Here is a 17,652-nt window from a genome sequence, read left to right as displayed (position 1 = left end):
GAGCTTTATTACAGCATTCCCCCTTAGTAAATCTATAGTTTGTAACAGTTTCTGTATTAACTCCCCATATTTAATTGGATTCTCCTGGGAGCTTAGCCCTCCTTCAAATTGCTCCACTTGTACGTACCATGCTAAATCTGCAATCAGCCCTTGTGTTGGCTGCTCTTCCTTCAGCCATTTCCAAAGCTCTAACGGGAGCTCTCAGCTCTGCTTTTTGCCTAGAATTACTTCCCAGGAGTGCCTGGGCTTCCATCTCTCCGCCTGGTGTCACTATTGCATAGCCAGCTTGATGGCTACCATTGAAGGCAATCCGTCCCTAATTTGGTATCTGCAATCTAGGCCATCCTGACACACCTGAGGGAGCTTGTGGCTCCCATTTTGACTTCAGCTCTGTTATTTGACACACCACCTCCTTTCATTCAACCTCCAGACTTTGGTATCCTTGAGTGATGGTAAAACTGGTTCAGATGCTTCAGATCACCTTGGGATTTCAGCAGCCCAACCAACAGATTCACAGCATCCAGTGCTTCAACAGGGGTCTCCGATTTCTGTTCCTCTTCCTGTAGAAAAAAAAACCAAAACAAAAAAACAAAAAAACACAATTCCTCAAGCTTCTAAGAATTTATTTCCCATTATCTGTAACCTTATTGTTCCTTTATCTGTTCCTTTATCAGTTATCTGTGTGTTCAGCAAATCTCTTCCTAATAAGGGTCTCAGACATCCAGGAAAATACAAGAATTCGTGAGTAAACACCCAGTTTCCAATTCCACATTGGACTGGCCAGAAAAAAACCATATCTCTTCTCCCCGTGGCCCAGCTACAGACATTACATGTTCACGAAGCTTTCTCTTAGGAGCATTTAATACGGTACAAGCTGCTCAAGTGTCTATCAAAAGTTTCACCCTTTCCCTCCCCAGCTCTACTATCTTTATCTTCCTATGTCTCCTCCATCTCCTTGCCTCTTTCACCCATACCACACACCGAATAGCACTGCTGTATCATAGACTTTTCACTCTGTTTCTCCACAGCCAGAGCATTTGCATCCTCACACACTAACTGACAGTTCTTATGGATTTTATAGTGATTTCTTCATTCAGAAGAGCAAATCCACACACGGCCCTTCATCCCATTTTCTTTCCCTCCTACAAAATAGCATTAATTGCAAAACTGTATTATAATTCAGAGTGCCATTTACCGGCCACTTTTCTTGGCCACCACTAATTACAATACGTTATCAATTTGCTTCAATTTTCTTATTTGGTGTCCCCCAGACTTGCTCCAGTGTCCCAGAGAACAGTAGTTCTGGGAGCTGTGGATTGTACATTAACCACATTACCGACCAGAAATAAAACACTCTCAATCAAAATTAACCTTAACCAAATTCCCTAAATTCTGGTCATCGCTGTGTGCAGGGAAATGCCAAAATACCAACACCGAGGCACCAATTCCTTCATATAAAATTTCAGTGTCTCTCTATTGAATAACAAACAGCTGCTCACCAGCTGGAGGATCGCAAAGGGAGTCTTTGTGAAGTTCTCTGGTGCACACTGGAGCTTGACTTACAACAATCTTATTTATGGCAGTCTCGGATCATTGAAGAGAAACATCCTGTCTTGAGAAGGTTGTTTATCAGGACACCTGGAAATTAAAGTAGAGGTGAAGTAGAAAAAGAGCCAGACAAAAATGTCAAATAATCAGCTTTTGAGACACCAGTGTCAGGGAAGGTTTAGGCTGAATGTTAGGAAAAAGATCTTCAATAAAATGGTCATGAAGCATTAGAACTGGCTGCCCAGTGAAGTAGTTGAGTCACCATCCCTAGAAGTACTTAAAAGATGTGTAGAAGTGGTGCAATGATGTAAAATGACACACAGATGTGGGCATGGGTTAGCGATAGATATGGAAGTGCCAGATTAATGGCTGGGCTTTATCATAGAAGACTCTTTCAAACTAAGTGACTCTGTGACTCTAAATGATCTCTTTTCACAGCTCATGGACAGCAGCAGGTCACCAAGGATGGACTCAGGAAAGTTTGAACACAACCACCAGGGATTCTTTGGAGCAGCTCAACCTGAAGTCATTGCACAAAGATTTTAGGGCAAACATTTGCTAACTGGAACTTTCTGCCACTGAAATCCCATGTTGCATCCCTTTTACACACTTTTGTATTTCTTTGGGGTATCTCTTGGTTCTGTTCCTCTGGCAGCTCCTCAGGGGGCTCTGCCTGGAGGACAGATCAGTGCAGAGCTTCAACACCCACTCATCAGCAACGAGATTTAATTAATAAAGCACAAAAGAAGTGGACATCCATCACAAAGAAAGCATGGGCCTTGGGGCTTTGGGCGTCCCTAGAGAAGCCAGGAGAGATGCAGTGATGGGAAATGAGCACAGTCAGGGACTTAGAGAAGGGGGGAATTCAATTCTCACAAATTTCAGAGATGTGACACTTTCACATTTCTAGACGATAGCAGTCAGAGAACAGAACACCCTAAAGAGGAAGCTTTAAAATGGCTTTATCAATATAGGATATATTGGGAAGGTCAAGGGACATATCTTCCTGAAAGAGATGTTAAGGCACAGGAGAGATGAGGTGATCTGGGACAGTAAGCATGGCTTCACCAAGGGCAGATTGTGTCTGACCAATCTGGTGGCTTTCTATGACGAAGTGATGGCACTGGTGGACAGAGGAAGGACAAGAGGTGTCATCTACCTGTACTTGTGCAAGACCTTTGGCGTGGTCCCACACCACATCCTTATCTCTAAGTTGGAGAGAGATGGAGTTGAAGGCTGGAACATTAGGTGGATAAGGTTTGGATGGTCACAGCCAGAGGGTTGCGGCTCAGGTGGCCCCAGGGGGTCCCCCAGGGGTCCGTCTTTGGACCAATGCTCTTCAATATCTTTATCAATGACACGGACAGTGGGATTGAATGTACCCTCAGAAAGTTGGCACCAAGCTGAGTGGCGTAGTTGATACAATAGAACAGAGGGACGTCATCCAGAGGGACTTGAACAAAGGCTCAGAAGGAGGTCCCAGCCCCAAATAACTTGTTCAAACAAAGACTTTGCTGTGAGTTGCAATACTGAAACACACTACTATGCTAAAGTAAATTGAAGTTGGCTTGGTTTTCAGCTAGCTCTGAAAGAAAAGGGTTGGTCTCCAGGTTCTTCACCTCTCAGGAGGTGCATAGCAGGGGGTTGAAGCTAGGTGTTCACTGTGGTCCTTTTCAACCCAGGCCATTCTGTAATTCTATGATTCATAAGGATGTTTGAGGTGATCTTCAGCTACAGTCACTAGGTATCTACATGGAGGAGAGGTGAATCTTACCCTGGAGAAAGCGGCACTGCTCATACCTATGTTTAAATCAAAGTTAACCAAAATAGCCCCATCTAATAGCAAGCTTCCCCATATTGGACTAGATGGCCTTTAAAGGTCCCTTGCAACTCAAATTGATATGCTTCAGTCTTCGTTTCCAAGGCCAGCCTTCAAGAGATCCCTGGTCCAGAGGATCAGGGAGAAAGTCTGGAAAAGGAAGACTTTCCCTTGACTGGGGAGACCATTACAGCGTAGAATATTTAGGAAAACTTGACACCCAGTCCATAGGTCCTGATGGGATGCACTCATGAGTGCTGAGGGAGCTGGTGGACATGACTGCTAGGCCACTCTTGATCATCTTTGAAAGGCTGTGGCAATCAGGAGAGGAGCCTGATGACCAGAAGAAAGTCAGGATCACCAGTATTCAAAAAGGGCAAGAGGGAGAATGCAGGGAACTGCAGGCCAGCCAGCCTCACATCCATCCCTGGAAAGGGGATGGAACAGATTATTCTAGATGTCATCTCTAAGTACGTGGAAGACACAAAGGAGCAGGCAGCTTATGCTCATGCAGTAGGTGGTATGCATAACAACCATGGCTGCACAGAGGGTTGGAACCCATTTCAGGGACAGGAAATACGGGAAAAGATGAATAACCACTTGTCCTTTTGGAATTGATACCAGCCATGTGGTGCTGTGGGCTCCATGTTGTAGCTGGATGAGATCTCCTGCAATGAATTTGCCACACAGGAAACTCCGGTGACGTCTCCCCTGGTAGAGTGACAGCTGTGCTGATAAGGCAGGAATGGGAGAGCAAACAGGGTGGGAGGGAAACACCCAGTGCAGTCTGAGAGGGTTTGCTCCAATCTGGTGAGAAAGACAACCACACATGGATTAAATAGTAACCAGAGATATGGCAAGAAACTTGGGACACAAAAGAGTGCTCAGCTCTGCTGCTTTGTAGTCTGACCTGCAATGCATAGGGCTATGCGTTGATTCTGTGTCAATAAATCAGCAGATCAATGTCACCCTGATTTGGTTTGATCCAGTTTTCTCCTTGCTTCACCACCAGCCCAAATTATTGCATGGCTCTGGGGTAGCATTAGGGTTCTAGGTTCATCACCATCCTCATGGGTCATGGAATCAATAAGGCTGGGAAATATCATCTAGCATTTGCCTTTGGGGAGAATCATCATGGCTGTATCTCAGACTGCTTCGCAGTGCCTTCATTCACAACAGAGGTTGCCCAACTGCCATCCATAACATTTTATCTGTTAATCACTGAATGATGTTTCATGATAAACAAGGAAGAACAGTTCCTGTGTAGCATATCAGTTACTTACTGTCATCTCCCCTTTTCTTGCTTAAAGGCGTTCGTGTCCTGAAGCCACGTGTGATGGCATTTAATGACTTTATAACATCTCCTTGGTTCCCTGGAATGACAATATCTCTTTTGTCCCTGCTTGCTAAGCAGAAGGGCCAGCCCATGATGTGAATATTTTGATAGGTAGCAGAATGTGGCAGAGATTTAAGTGAGAAGAGTGAGGCTGTAGCTCCCTACTTGTGCTTTTCATGGGGGTGAGTTAACTGCTAAACACAATTATATTTGGAGCACTGAGTGAAATTATCAGTACCCTGAGCCAACAGAGGACAATGAATCAGACTTCAGGTGAGGCAACAGGCAGAAGTCTCCAGGAGCACCACCTGTATGGGATATTTAATGATATTTAATGAAAAAACTAGGCACATCACCCACATCTTTACCATTTCTGTGAGTCTCCTCAAAGCCTCCTTCACCTCCTGGTTCCTCAGGCTGTAGATCAAGGGGTTCTGCATGGGGGTCACCATGGTGTAAAGCACTGCTGTCCATTTATTATCCCTGGAGCTTGAAGTAAATAGTGATGTACCATGGAGGAAGCTCACAACAGTCAGGTGAGAGGCACGAGTGGAGCAGCATTTTGGGAATAAGATGAATGAGTACAGCAGGGGATGGCAAATAGCTGCACAGTGGTCTTAAGCTATCATAGCCAGCAGGAAGCCCAAAAAATCAAAAATGAACACCTGGGCTGCACATCCAGCGTAGGCAATGCCCTTCTTCTCTGACACAGAGTCAACCAACACCTTGGGGATGATGATGGTGGAGGAGCAAAGGTCTGCAAAAGCCAGATTGCCCAGGAAATAATACATGGAGATGTGGAGTTGAGGGCTGGTACACGATCATCACCAGGTTCCCCAGGACGGTGGCGATAGAGATGAGCAGAAACAGAAACAAAAGGGGAACCTGACCCATGAGGCCACCTGCGAACCCTGCTAAACCAAACGCAGCCACCTGGGTGCAATTGCTTTCTGCCACTGGCTTGGTGCATGCTTTCTACATGAAGCAGGACAGAAAGATTCCTGCAGTTCTTTCTGCTGCAGGCAGGCATCCCCCAGCTATAAAGCCCTCTCTCCAGCAGGCCATAGAGATGAGATCTAAAGGAAGATTTCAGGCATGAACTGATTAGAAACAGCTTGCCAAAAGGTGCAGCACCATGTGGGTAACATAAAATGGGATTTTGCAATGCTTCTTTCCTGGGAGAAAGAGGTTTCTCTTGGCTTCCTGAGACTCTCTTTCAGCTATAAAGCATTTGCTGGCTCTCTAACCCGTTTCTAGAGTCTTCAGAAGGAGATGGGCATTCCCAAAAGCTGAAAAATATATTCTTGAAAGTATTTTTTGGGGAAAAAAATCTTGCTCTCTGCATTAGAACTTGATAATAACTCACTTTCAGCAAATGCCTCGCTATTTCATGAAGTCTGGGGATCTGGGAACTGAGAATCTCTTCAAGCCTCAGGAGAGGAACAAATCCCAGAGCAGGTCATCCTCCTTTCTCTGCATATCTAGTTTTGGATAAGCAGTGCACCCAAAGCAGACAGCCTCAGATCAGATGGGCAAAGGGGCTCTGTTGCCCCTCAGAGACAGTATCTGGCAATACACATCCACTTTGTGAATATTTCAGCTTCACCATACACTTGGATGGGCACTGGTGGAGCACAATCCCCCACTCACTGTGGGTGATGAAACACCTTACTACCCATTTTAAACCCCTTGTATGCAAACCATAGCTCTCAAATTTGACTACAAGGAGCCAACGGTATCAATTCGCTACCCATTGCTGCCCTTCCCACCCACATGGCCTTCTCCCCACCTTGCACAATGTCCAAGCTGGTCAGCTGTGATTTCCCCCTGATAAAATGCATGCTGGTCTCACTCTGCCACCTCCTTGCTCTTGCTCTGCCTGGAGAGGGCTTCCAAGGCGATTGAGATCACGATCCCACTGAGGACTGCCCACAGTCCTCCTGCACCCCTTGGTGCTTGGGATGACACCTACCTTCAAAGCGAGGAGAAACTCTGCAAAGCAAGGTTGGGTTCCTCTTTCTCAAGGCAAAGTTGGGTTGGATAAACTCTTGGAACTCACATTTTACAGACATGGCACATCTGGAGCATCATCTCTGGCCACCAGATGGAGATGCACAGAGAAGGCAAGACCAGGCCCTATGGCTTCATGCTCTGCCATGCCCCAACAACCCCCTCTTTCAGGTGTTTGCTGGTGTGATAAAATGGACTGATTTATCTCAGACTCAGATTCACCATCTTGAGATCCTTGGTGTGTAGGAATTCTGCTGAGGTTCACCAGCGGATTACTATCATGCTGCCAGCACAATCTCTGCATTCATTGCTTGCAAGTAGGAAGTTGGCAGCCTTGGGAAGGAAGAAACGAAACCGCAAGTGATGCTGAGGCCAGAAGCAGCTGTTTTCACACGGTGTCACGGTTTTCAAGCCAACCATCCCCTGTTTAGAAACCTCTCTCCCAAAGAGCACCTGCCCCCAAACTGGGGGGTCTTGTTCCCACCCCTCTGTGGGAAAACATTCTACTGATGGAGACCAGAGAGGTTCATTAAATGCTGAAAAACAGAGGAAAGCAGAAAAATCGACTACGAGGACTGCAGTGCTGAGCCCCACCCTGGCTGTCATATCACCTCACACCTCCTCATCTCCTGCTCAGTGCTGGCCCTGCGGCTGACAGCAAGAGATGGATGGGGCCACGCTGCTGCCGCAGGGGATGCAGGCAGCAAGGTGATGGATGTGGGGGACTGAGGAGGTGGCGGCCCCCCTCTTTGTCTGCACAACCAGTCCCATTCCCCAAAATCTAGCGCTGACCCAAAACACAGGGACTTCACCCCCTCCCCCTTGTTGTCCCCATCACCCCAGCTGTGCTGCTGGCCCCATTGCAGTTTGGCAATTTTCCCCATCCCCAGTGTCACATCCCCACCCCAGGCACACCCAGACCCACCTAGGGGTCCCAAAGCCATTGCTGCCCCTCCCATCCATCACTGGGGTGCCAAGGCATGAAGGCAGAACGGGGAGGGGAGGTAGTGCTCCCATCAAGCTCCATCCCCCTTGTCTCCACCCCCATGCAGGGAGATAAAACCCCTCAGTGTTCTGCGGGGGCTGCAGTCTGGAGCTGGCAGAGTTGCAGTTGCTTCATACCCACCCATGGCAGGTAAAAGGCAATCGGGTGGGATAACGCCGTGCTACACTGGGGACCCTCAGCTGGAGAAGGATGCAATGGGTGGCTGAGGGTGCATAGGGTGGCTTCCAAAAGTGGGGTGCAGGAACCTCAGCACCTATTGCCCCCCTCTACAGCCTTCCTGGCCATTCCCAGTGAGGGCCTCCCTGCAGGCAATGCTCCTGGGTGGGCATGTGAGGGGCCAGGGGCCAGTGGCAAGAACCGCCGCGTGTGCCATGCCATGGCACGGCTGGAGATGGGCAACCTCTGGGAGGAATTCAACCGTCTGGGCACCGAGATGATCGTCACCAAGGCAGGCAGGTAGGGAAGGCGGTGGGTGCTGGAGGGGTGATGGGGCGGGGGGGGCACCCCTGTGGCCTCCCCCCTCCCCGCAGGAGGATGTTCCCCACCTTCCAGGTGAAGCTGTCAGGGTTGGACCCATTGGCCGACTACGTTCTGCTGATGGACTTTGTGCCGTTGGATGACAAGAGATACCGGTGGGGATGGATGGAGAGGGATGGGGATGTGATGGGCACATCCCAATGGTGCTGAGCCCCCTTGGCTCCCCAGGTACGCCTTCCACAGCTCGTCCTGGCTAGTGGCTGGCCGTGCTGACCCAGCAGCTCCTGGCCGTGTCCACTTCCACCCTGACTCACCAGCCAAGGGTGCGCAGTGGATGCGGCAGATCGTCTCCTTTGACAAGCTCAAGCTCACCAACAACCTCCTGGATGACAATGGCCACGTGAGGACATGGCGCTGGGGTAGAGATGGGGGGCACATGTGGGGTGAGGATCTCACCACCCACTTTCTGCTCTATCCCAGATCATCCTCAACTCCATGCACCGCTACCAGCCCCGCTTCCACGTGGTGCTGGTGGACCCCCGGCGTGACAGCGAACGCTTCGCCCACCAGAACTTCAAGTCCTTCAGCTTCCCAGAGACCCAATTCATGGCAGTGACGGCATACCAGAACCACCGGGTGAGTTGGGGAAGGGAGGGGGAGGACAATGGGGTGCCCCCCAGCCCATAGGCCCCTGATCCCACTTGCTCCCCTTTCTGCTGCAGATCACCCAGTTAAAGATCGCCAGCAACCCCTTTGCCAAAGGGTTTCGGGACGGCGAGCCTGAGCCATGGTAAGACGCCCCCCTCCTGCCACAGTGCCATGGTGTCAGCCACATCCTTAGCACCCCACTGCCCTCCCTCTCGCAGGTGTGGCGCCACGCTGTCCCTCCCCCAGGCCACCACGCAGAACAAAGGTAGGGGGGCCAGAGGCCGTGCTGCCCCCCCGCTGCTCCCCTGCAGCCATGGAGCGCTGGCTGCTGTGCCCCCCCCAGGTTTATCTGCACCCCACTTCCAACCCCTCCCCTACCCACCCCACAGTGTCTATGTGGGGGTCGAGCCCCGTGCCAGCCCCTACCCCCTCCCTGCCCTGCAGCCAGATGGCTTTGGCTATGGACAGCAGTGAGGGGTCCTCTCTGTACCTCCCCCTCAAGGACTCGCAAACAGGGGACACAAACAGGGAGCCGGGGGCTTTATTTACTGCAGAAACCTCTAGGCTTGGAAAAGGAGAGGACGGGGCCAGGGAGCATGCATCCAACCCCCCCCTCCCCCGTCACATGGCACTGGGGGGTCCCAGCAACGTGGAGCCCTCCAGGTCCATGTGGCACAGTTCAGTTACTCCCAGGGATCGGGCGAGAAGGTGAAGGGGCACAGCTTGTAGCCAGCACCCACGTAAAACTTATTCTGAAACTCCACCCTGCCAAGGAAGGAAAGGAAAAAGGCATGCTGAGGGCTGGGGAGGGGGGTGTGCGGGGTTCTCTCCCCTCCATATCCACTAGGCTCACCAGTGCAGGCGAAGGGCATGCAGGAAGGCGGAGAGCCCCTCCATCACCAGCAGGATGGCCATGGTCAGCACGGCGAAGGCGGCAAAGACGGGCACCAGCACGACACCACCAACGTAGCTCAGCCCCACAAAGCCATTTCGCATCACCATGGTCCACAGCACCTCAGAGAGCTCTGCCCATGGGGTGGGGGACATATAGGGGACAGTGAGGTTCAGCTCAGCCACTGGGGTGGGTTTGAAGGGCACAGGGGGCACTAACGCGCATGGGCAAGGCTGAGCGCCCAGAGCCGCAGGTAGGACGCGGTGTTGGAGATGCAGCCCAGGCAGTACTCGATGGTGTGGATGGCCTGATGCATGAAGACCTCGGAGAAGTCCATGTGCTGCAGGGACAGAGGTGGGATGCTGTGTGTTGGGCTGGTGGGAGGGGCAAAGACACCTGACCCCCTCACCAGCCCCCTGCCCCTCACCTTGGCGTCAGGGCCGTGCCCCCCACTCTCCACATCTTCCTTGGTGGCATTGACAGAGTTGCCAGCCTCCTGCCCTTCCAGCAGTGGCTCTTGCTCCACCGTGGCCGCAGGCTGCATGGGGACATCAGTCCTGGTCAGGCCCCCCAACCTCAGCCAAGACCCCCAACCTCATCCTCAGCCTCACCGGGATTGAGTTCACCCTCCGCCTGTGCTGCTGGTTGTACAAATATAGGGGTGTCCCCAGGAGCAGGACAGGCACCGACACCAGTGCCAGCACCACCAGCACCATCTGCACCGGCACCTGCAGCACACAACAATTCAGGGTCTCTTCCAGCACTGGGACACCCAACATCCTACACATCCTGAGCAAATGGAGCTGAGGATGTCCCTGCTCATGACATTGGGACACCCCAGTCTTGGTGGGGTGTCCCAGAGATGCTACCTGTCCCCGGTAGAGCGGGAGGTTGTCAGCATTGGAGGTGAAGAGGAACATATCGATGAAGTGGATGAGGATGCTGGGAGCCACCTGGGAGTCGGCAGCGCTGAACTTGACCCACTTGTAGAAGATGAGGAAGACGAGGTAGCCAAAGAGGGCCAGCAAGAAGACCACCTCAGGTAGGAGCTCCAGCACCAGCCGGTGCCACTGTCGGAAGTGCCTGAGCAGGAGTCAATGATGAGGTTTGCACTCAGCTCAGCTCCGACACAGGACCCTGCTCGCCCACCCCATCCTGCCACCATTTCCTTAGCATGATCCAATGGGGGACTCACACGTGGTTGAAGATGCCTAGCAGCACGCCGAAACCCATGTGCACGATGCCCAGCACCACTGACATCTTCATTTTGAAGGAGTTGAGGAAGTTGAGGTGGTTGGTGGCTAAGCTCCAGATCTGCCGAGGACAACATGAGCGAGATGCCCAGCCACTCCAGCGAGGGTCCCATCCTGCCTTTCCCCCATGGGATACTGACCGGGTCAATGCCAAAAGGATAGGGCCCTCGGAACACACCAGTGACATTGGGGTCCAGGGTGAGGGATTGGTGGGTGGCGAGGTAGGCAGAGCTGTGGGCAGAGCGAGGCGTCAGTGTGGGCAGGACCAGGGTTACAAGGAAAAATGGGGACCCACCTCCAGGAGGAGTGGTTGGCCATGGTGGCCACGCTCCAGGCCGAGGGGAAGATGACAGTGGCTTTGCTGAAGCACTCATTGTAGATGAAGCCAGTGTAGATGGAAAAGGCCCCCATGAGCAGGATGAGGTAGCGTCCCTTGAAGAACATCTGCCAGATCTGGGGGGGGGGAACAAAAGGTGGCTCCCATGTCCCACACCACTACCCCCAGCCCACACTGTTCCCAACCCACACCACCCTGCCTAGAACTTCAATTTGCCTCAAGCTGGCCCTGTGCCACAGCAAACTCTATCTCACGCCTCCAACCTCATCCTCTACCTCCAACCCCTACACCCAATGCTTGCCCTCTACCTCCAACCCAACCAGCCCTGCCCCACACCATGTCTCACTCACCTCGTTGCTGCCCTGCTGCAGGCTGGGGCTGTTCTCAAACAGCACCATCCAGAGGGCGAAGAGGAACATGAGTAGCCCATGCCCCACATCCCCAAACATGATGGCAAAGATGAAGGGGAACGTGATGATGGCATAGGGGGCTGCAAGGCACAGGGACCATGTCACACAGGGCCCCGTCAGCACTGGGATGCAGTAGGGGGACACGATGGTCCTTACCAGGGTTCACCTCCTGGTAGCTGGCCACCCCATAGGCATCCACGATGCTCTGGAAGCCAGCAGTGAACTTGTTGGTGCGGATGAGAGTTGGGGGGCTCTCCAAGGTGGGGATCCTCTGCACGAAGCACTCCACACTTGAGCCACTCTTGTACTGTGGGGAAGGCATCCAGAACCTGACCCATGGCACCCAACCCACGGCCATGTTGGAGCAGCGTGGACGCCAAGTTTGGGTGGCACAGGGATTCAGGGCACCAGGAGTGGAGGATAAAAACTCTCCCCACAACATGTACCACCACGTACCACCTTTGACACTGGTGGGAGCACACCAAGCAGCTCTTGACACAAGAACATGGGACAACCAAAGCAACCTTGGCATGAGGACAGAGCCAACCAAGCAACCCCACAAGAGGACACGCACCGATCCTTGGCGCAGGGCTTCCTGCACCTGGGTAAGGTCCTGCACGGGACACCAGACCTCAGCAATGAGGCACTTCTCGGTGACATCCAAGCTGCACTGGTTGAGGACGAGGTAGATGGCCTTCATCTTCTGCACCTGCACCCGCCAGGAGGGCAGTGCCAGCACCACCTTGTCCAGCACCTGTGCCAGGTACTGCTCTGTCTCCTCCAGCACCTGTGGGCACCCAAACAGGGCTCAAGGATTTGGAGTCCCGGTGTGGCCTCCCTATCCCCCAGCTCACAGTGCCTAGCTCACCACACTGAGGTCCTGGATCTGGCTGACCAACCCATTCAGCGTGTCAGCCCGGCTGGCCTCGCTCTCCGGGTAGGGGTACACATGGCAGTGGAAGCTGGGATAGATGGACATTGCCATGTTGAAGGCTGGTGCTCCCTGGTACTGCAGCGGGTCTCACTAAATAAAGCTTTATTTGTGTGTCCAAACGATGTGGGGCTGCTCACTCACCAGTCTGAGATCTTGTGGATCTTCTGCCCGATCTGCTCTCCCCAGTAGGAGATGAGGAAGATGACCCAGGTGACATTCTCACCCTGTGGACACAGGTCACATCAGCACCAGCTTGTCCCACCTCCCTTTCCCACCAAACCCCTGGTGCCACAGTCACCGTGTTCGGGTCCTCCAGGGGCTCAGGCATCTCCACAAAACTGGCCACCAGGTAGCCACGGCAGGCTCGCCACAGCAGCCGTTCAAAGGCACTCACTCTCCACGGGTGGATGACACCGGTCACAAAGCTGTGGGAACGCAGCGTTGAGCACTGGGATGGGCGCTGCTCTGCTGTGGCCATGCCCCCACCCCGTGGCCTATTCCCAACCTTTCTCCTACAGCTTTGCTTACTGTCCCTGATGCATGGCCCATCTCTAGCTCTTGTCCTTGAACCACACCACTGTCCCACAGGCCCATCTCCAAATCGTCTCCTACAGTCATACCAGAGTCCCATGATCCACCTCCAACCCTCATCCCACAAGCCATACCGCCGCCCCCTAACCCATCTCCAAACTTCACCCTACAGCCATAAAGCTGCCCCATAGGCCCAACTCCAACCCTCATTCTACCACTGCCACAGGACCTATCTCCAACCCTTACCCTACAACCACCTCTGTCCCACATTTTCCCCACACCCCCAGTTCCACTCACTTGATCTTGCGGTCAAGGTGGTGCTGCACAGAGGGGTCGAGCAGCGGCTCGTGCTCAGAGAACGCCCGGCTTGATGTCGGCGAACCAGGGGGGCCCTGCAGTGTCGGGGAGTGCAGAGAGGAAGCTGTGGGTGCCGGGGTGTGGGACAGATGTCCCCTTGGTCTGGTGGGTCCCGGAACCCACCGGCATGCTTGTGAGGCGCTGGCCTTCACGCAGGACGTGCAGGTATTGGCGCAGGTCCTGCAGGCGCCCTCGCAGGGCAGCGCGGTTGCGGCTGACCTCGCGCAGCTCCCTCGCCAGCTGCTCTGATTGCTCCTGAACTCGTAGAGCCTCGCGGGCCACGGGTGCTGGAGGGTTTTCGGTGCACGGCCCCAGCACTCGCCCAGCCCCCTGCAGCTCCTGCTGCAGGAAGGCTGCAAGAGGAGATGTGGGAGAAGGGATCAAGGGGAAGGACCGCCCCCCCCAACCCAGCTAACCCCGGGTTCAGCACTCACTGAAGGTCTTCTCCATCTCCTCGCAACGCCGCACCTCGCCCACAAAGCGCCGCTGGAAGGCGCTCACGTGGGGGTTCAGCTGGGAAAAGAGGGGGCACAGTCATGGCTGTCAGCATTGGGGTGCGCAGCAGCTCCGTCAGCATGCACCCATCCCCAGAGGACTCAAACCCCATGGCCCCTCAGCCCCCAAACCAGTCCACATGTGCTCACAGCAACCCAACTGCTATGCTCACAGTACCCACACCCACCCATCCCAATTCCCCTGCACCCAGAACACACCAAAGCACCCCAAACCTCTGCGCCCACAGCACCCACACCCATCCATCCCAATTCCCCTGCACCCAGAATACACCAAAGCACCCCAAACCTCTGCGCCCACAGCACCCACACCCATCCATCCCAATTCCCCTGCACCCAGAATACACCAAAGCACCCCAAACCTCTGCACCCACAGCACCCACACCCGTCCATCCCAATTCCCCTGCACCCAGAATACACCAAAGCACCCCAAACCTCTGCGCCCACAGCACCCACACCCATCCATCCCAATTCCCCTGCACCCAGAATACACCAAAGCACCCCAAACCCCTGCGCCCACAGCGCCCACACCCGTCCATCCCAATTCCCCTGCACCCAGAACACAACAAAGCACCCCAAACCTCTGTGCCCACAGCACCCACACTCACCCATCCTAATTCCCCTGCACCCAGAACACACCAAAGCACCCAAGCTCAATATCCTGCATCCAGAGCATCCACACACACAGCATCCAAACCTACCCATCCCAATCACCTTACACCCACAGCACTCCAAACCATCTATGCCCCACTTCCTGCCCCTAAACCCAATCCCCCACACCCAAACGCCATTGAGTCTCCCCCCTGCACCCATGCTACCCAAACCTCCAGCCCACCCTGCCCATCCCAACCTGTCCCACCACCCCAAGGCCATACAGATGGGGGTCCCTGCACCCCCTACATACATCCCTGAACTCCAGCAGCCCCCTCTCGCCCAGCTCACTGACACAGCTGTACGCCGAGGCCGAGTGCAGGAAGAGCTGCGCCAGGCAGACCTCCTCACTGCGGAACAGGGACCCCATGGCGGCCTGGATGGGGGCACCCTGTGTCTGGGAGAGGGAGGTGAGCAGTCAGGGGAGGCTGCAGTAGGGGTGGAATGAGATGGAGATGGGACAGATTGGGGTGGAGATAGGATGGGTTGGGGCGGTGGTATGGGATGGAGATGGGGTGGGTTAGAGTGGCGGGCTGGAGATAGGATGGTGGGGTATTAGATGGAGAAATGGGATGGAGATGGGGATGGGACTGAGGAACGCGATGTAAAAGGGTTGAGATGGTGGGATGGGGATGGGACAGGCTGGGGTAGAGATGGGGTGGGATGGGAAGATCCTGCCGCCTCTCCTCAGCCGCGCTGTCCCCACGGCAGAGCTGAAGGGCTGGGGCCAGGGGAAGTCACACGGCACTTCCCGGCTGAGTCGGCCGCGGTCACGCCGTTCCCGGCACTTCGCTTGCACAACGCTGTCCCACCCCCAACTCCCTCCTCCCCCCACTCTCCCAACTCCTTCCCCCACCGCTCCACGCGGTAGCTCAGCTGCATCTGAGTCACAGCCAACGCGCCCCCGGCCGGGGGGACCGAGACCCCTCATCCCCGCCCCTCGGCCCCGGCGCCCGCCCCACGCTGTCCCTCCCTCCTCCCGGGATTCGCAGCCGTGAGCAACCCGGCACCGCCCGCTCCTACCCGGTGCTCGGTGGGGAGGGCCGGGCTCTTCCTGGGGGAAGAGGAAGTGCGGAGCCCGGCCCTCCGCTGCCCACAGGAACACGCCGGCGCTTCGGGGGCGGCACTCCGGCAGCCGAACCCGCCCCCCAAACTTCCCCAACGCTGGAAACTCCTCCACAAGGTGTCCCCCGCCCCAGTGGGCTGCAGCCCCCAGGACCAACGCATCCTCCCCCCGGCTACAGAATCAGACAAGGCAGGCACGAGCTCGGGCGTAGGAAAGGGCTGGTGGATGCCCACTTTATTAACGGGATTTGGGGGGCACACGGTGTGGTCTCCCCACCATCACCGGTACAGGTAATCAGCCTGGATGTTGGCCGCGATCTCAGCCTCCCACTTGTCGCCGTTGTTGAGCAGCTTCTCCTTGTTGTACAGCAACTCCTCGTGCGTCTCCGTCGAGAACTCAAAGTTGGGACCCTGCAGGGTGGGAGACATTCAGCAAAGGATGCTCAGGGTTCCCATGGCAGGTGGGTCCCGCTCCCACCTCACCTCCACGATGGCGTCCACAGGGCAAGCCTCCTGGCAGAAGCCACAGTAGATGCACTTGGTCATGTCGATGTCGTAGCGTGTGGTGCGACGGCTGCCGTCCGCCCTGGGCTCGGCCTCGATGGTGATGGCCTGTCCCCAGATACAATGTCAGAGAAGGAGGAGCCCCGGGAACAGAGGATGGGACACGGGGGGTGCTCACCTGTGCGGGGCAGACAGCCTCACAGAGCTTGCAGGCGATGCAGCGCTCCTCGCCTGATGGGTAGCGGCGCAGCGCGTGCTCCCCACGGAAGCGTGGGCTCAGAGGACCCTTCTCAAAGGGATAATTGATGGTGGCCGGCTCCCGGAACAGGTAGGCTCAGTGTCATAGCCAGCCCTGTGGGAGCACAGTGTCACTGCCAAGTGGAGCACGATCTCACCTCAGGGGTGGGACACAGCACAGGGCTCACCTCGGAAGAGCTCTGTCCACAGCAGGGTCTGCGCAGCACGGTCAGTGATGGACTTCATGTCCATAGCCGGCTCCTGGATGTTGACATACTCTGTGGGGGGCACAACGCCATCCTCACCCTCCACGGAGTGGGGGGACGGCAGCAGCTTCCGCTTTGTGGGGATGGTGATGGGAGGGGAATGGGGTTGGGAAGGGTCAGGGTTGGGATGGGATGGGGTCAGGGATGGGGGGAGTACTCACTGTAGCACTCCCGGGGGGTGGTAGTGCTGAGTGCCCGCAGGTAGCACAAGGAGGAGGGAACAGGCGGACCTGGGAAGGACAGAGTGGAGGGGAGGACGTGCCAGCAGCACGGAGCTGGCAATGGGGTGCAGGGTGGTCCTGGTTTGGCCACTTACCTGCCCGGGCAGCCTGGTGCAAGAAGCGTAGCGCTGCCATGTGCTATCCTGCTGCAGGAGATGCTCAGCACTGAGGGGGTCCTGGGCAGCCCCCCAGCACTGCTTCCCATAAGGGAACCCCAGGTGCCCCGCTCCCCCGCACAACACCCCACAGGGGCATCCTAGCAGCTGGGTGAGGGACCTGGGCGTCCTGCCCCCCCTCACCCCAGAACACACACGGGACTTCCACCTCCTGCCCCCCACCCAAGAGAACCGGGTGTCCTGTCCACCTTCACTCTCCCACAACACAAAATGGAGCCGAATTTCCTGCCTCCTCCCCACGCAAGGAAATCCCACAGCGCCCTCCCTTTGAGATGACACCTCAACCCTAAGCCTCCCCCAACCCCAAGCCCCTCCAGGCCCCCTTTCCGCCCCCAGGCCTCACCTCCCCAAGGACCCAGCCGTCCTGACCCCTGGCCCGCCCCCAAAGGTGCAGTGCGCAGCCGCGGGGGGCAGCAGCGCATGCGCACAGCGGAGCCGGCTTCACTGGGCGGGGCCACAGCC

The 17,652-nt window shown here is 55.1% G+C and overlaps 3 protein-coding genes across 3 annotated transcripts; 1 reads left to right on the top strand and 2 right to left on the bottom strand.

Annotated features, from left to right (window-relative positions):
* Positions 1–7,841: 7,841 nt before the first annotated feature.
* TBX10 (T-box transcription factor 10) lies at positions 7,842–9,318 on the top strand (the record flags this gene model as incomplete). The annotated part of the gene is made up of 8 exons (XM_079537045.1): positions 7,842–7,848; positions 7,992–8,175; positions 8,250–8,351; positions 8,425–8,596; positions 8,677–8,832; positions 8,919–8,986; positions 9,063–9,109; positions 9,188–9,318. 8 exons carry the CDS (start codon positions 7,842–7,844, stop codon positions 9,316–9,318), a joined length of 867 nt encoding a protein of 288 aa, XP_079393171.1.
* A 209-nt stretch (positions 9,319–9,527) lies between these two features.
* TCIRG1 (T cell immune regulator 1, ATPase H+ transporting V0 subunit a3) lies at positions 9,528–15,091 on the bottom strand (the record flags this gene model as incomplete). The annotated part of the gene is made up of 19 exons (XM_079537701.1): positions 9,528–9,609; positions 9,698–9,869; positions 9,956–10,076; positions 10,164–10,274; positions 10,348–10,464; positions 10,606–10,819; positions 10,932–11,050; positions 11,130–11,220; positions 11,285–11,442; positions 11,677–11,816; positions 11,893–12,043; positions 12,311–12,523; positions 12,605–12,698; positions 12,812–12,894; positions 12,969–13,095; positions 13,499–13,593; positions 13,682–13,911; positions 13,993–14,071; positions 14,975–15,091. The coding sequence occupies 19 exons, from the start codon at positions 15,089–15,091 to the stop codon at positions 9,528–9,530; spliced, it is 2,514 nt and encodes an 837-aa protein (XP_079393827.1).
* A 904-nt stretch (positions 15,092–15,995) lies between these two features.
* On the bottom strand, positions 15,996–17,149 carry NDUFS8 (NADH:ubiquinone oxidoreductase core subunit S8; the record flags this gene model as incomplete). The annotated part of the gene is given in 7 exon segments (XM_079537044.1): positions 15,996–16,197; positions 16,270–16,398; positions 16,469–16,621; positions 16,623–16,642; positions 16,716–16,805; positions 16,955–17,023; positions 17,110–17,149. Coding segments are annotated over 7 exon segments (633 nt in total). The 3' UTR covers positions 15,996–16,065.
* Between the last annotated feature and the right edge of the window lie 503 nt (positions 17,150–17,652).

This window comes from Tetrao urogallus (genome assembly GCF_951394365.1).
Source record: "Tetrao urogallus genome assembly, chromosome: 6".
NCBI classification, from domain to species: domain Eukaryota; kingdom Metazoa; phylum Chordata; class Aves; order Galliformes; family Phasianidae; genus Tetrao; species Tetrao urogallus.
This window is presented reverse-complemented; position numbering and strand designations above follow the sequence as displayed.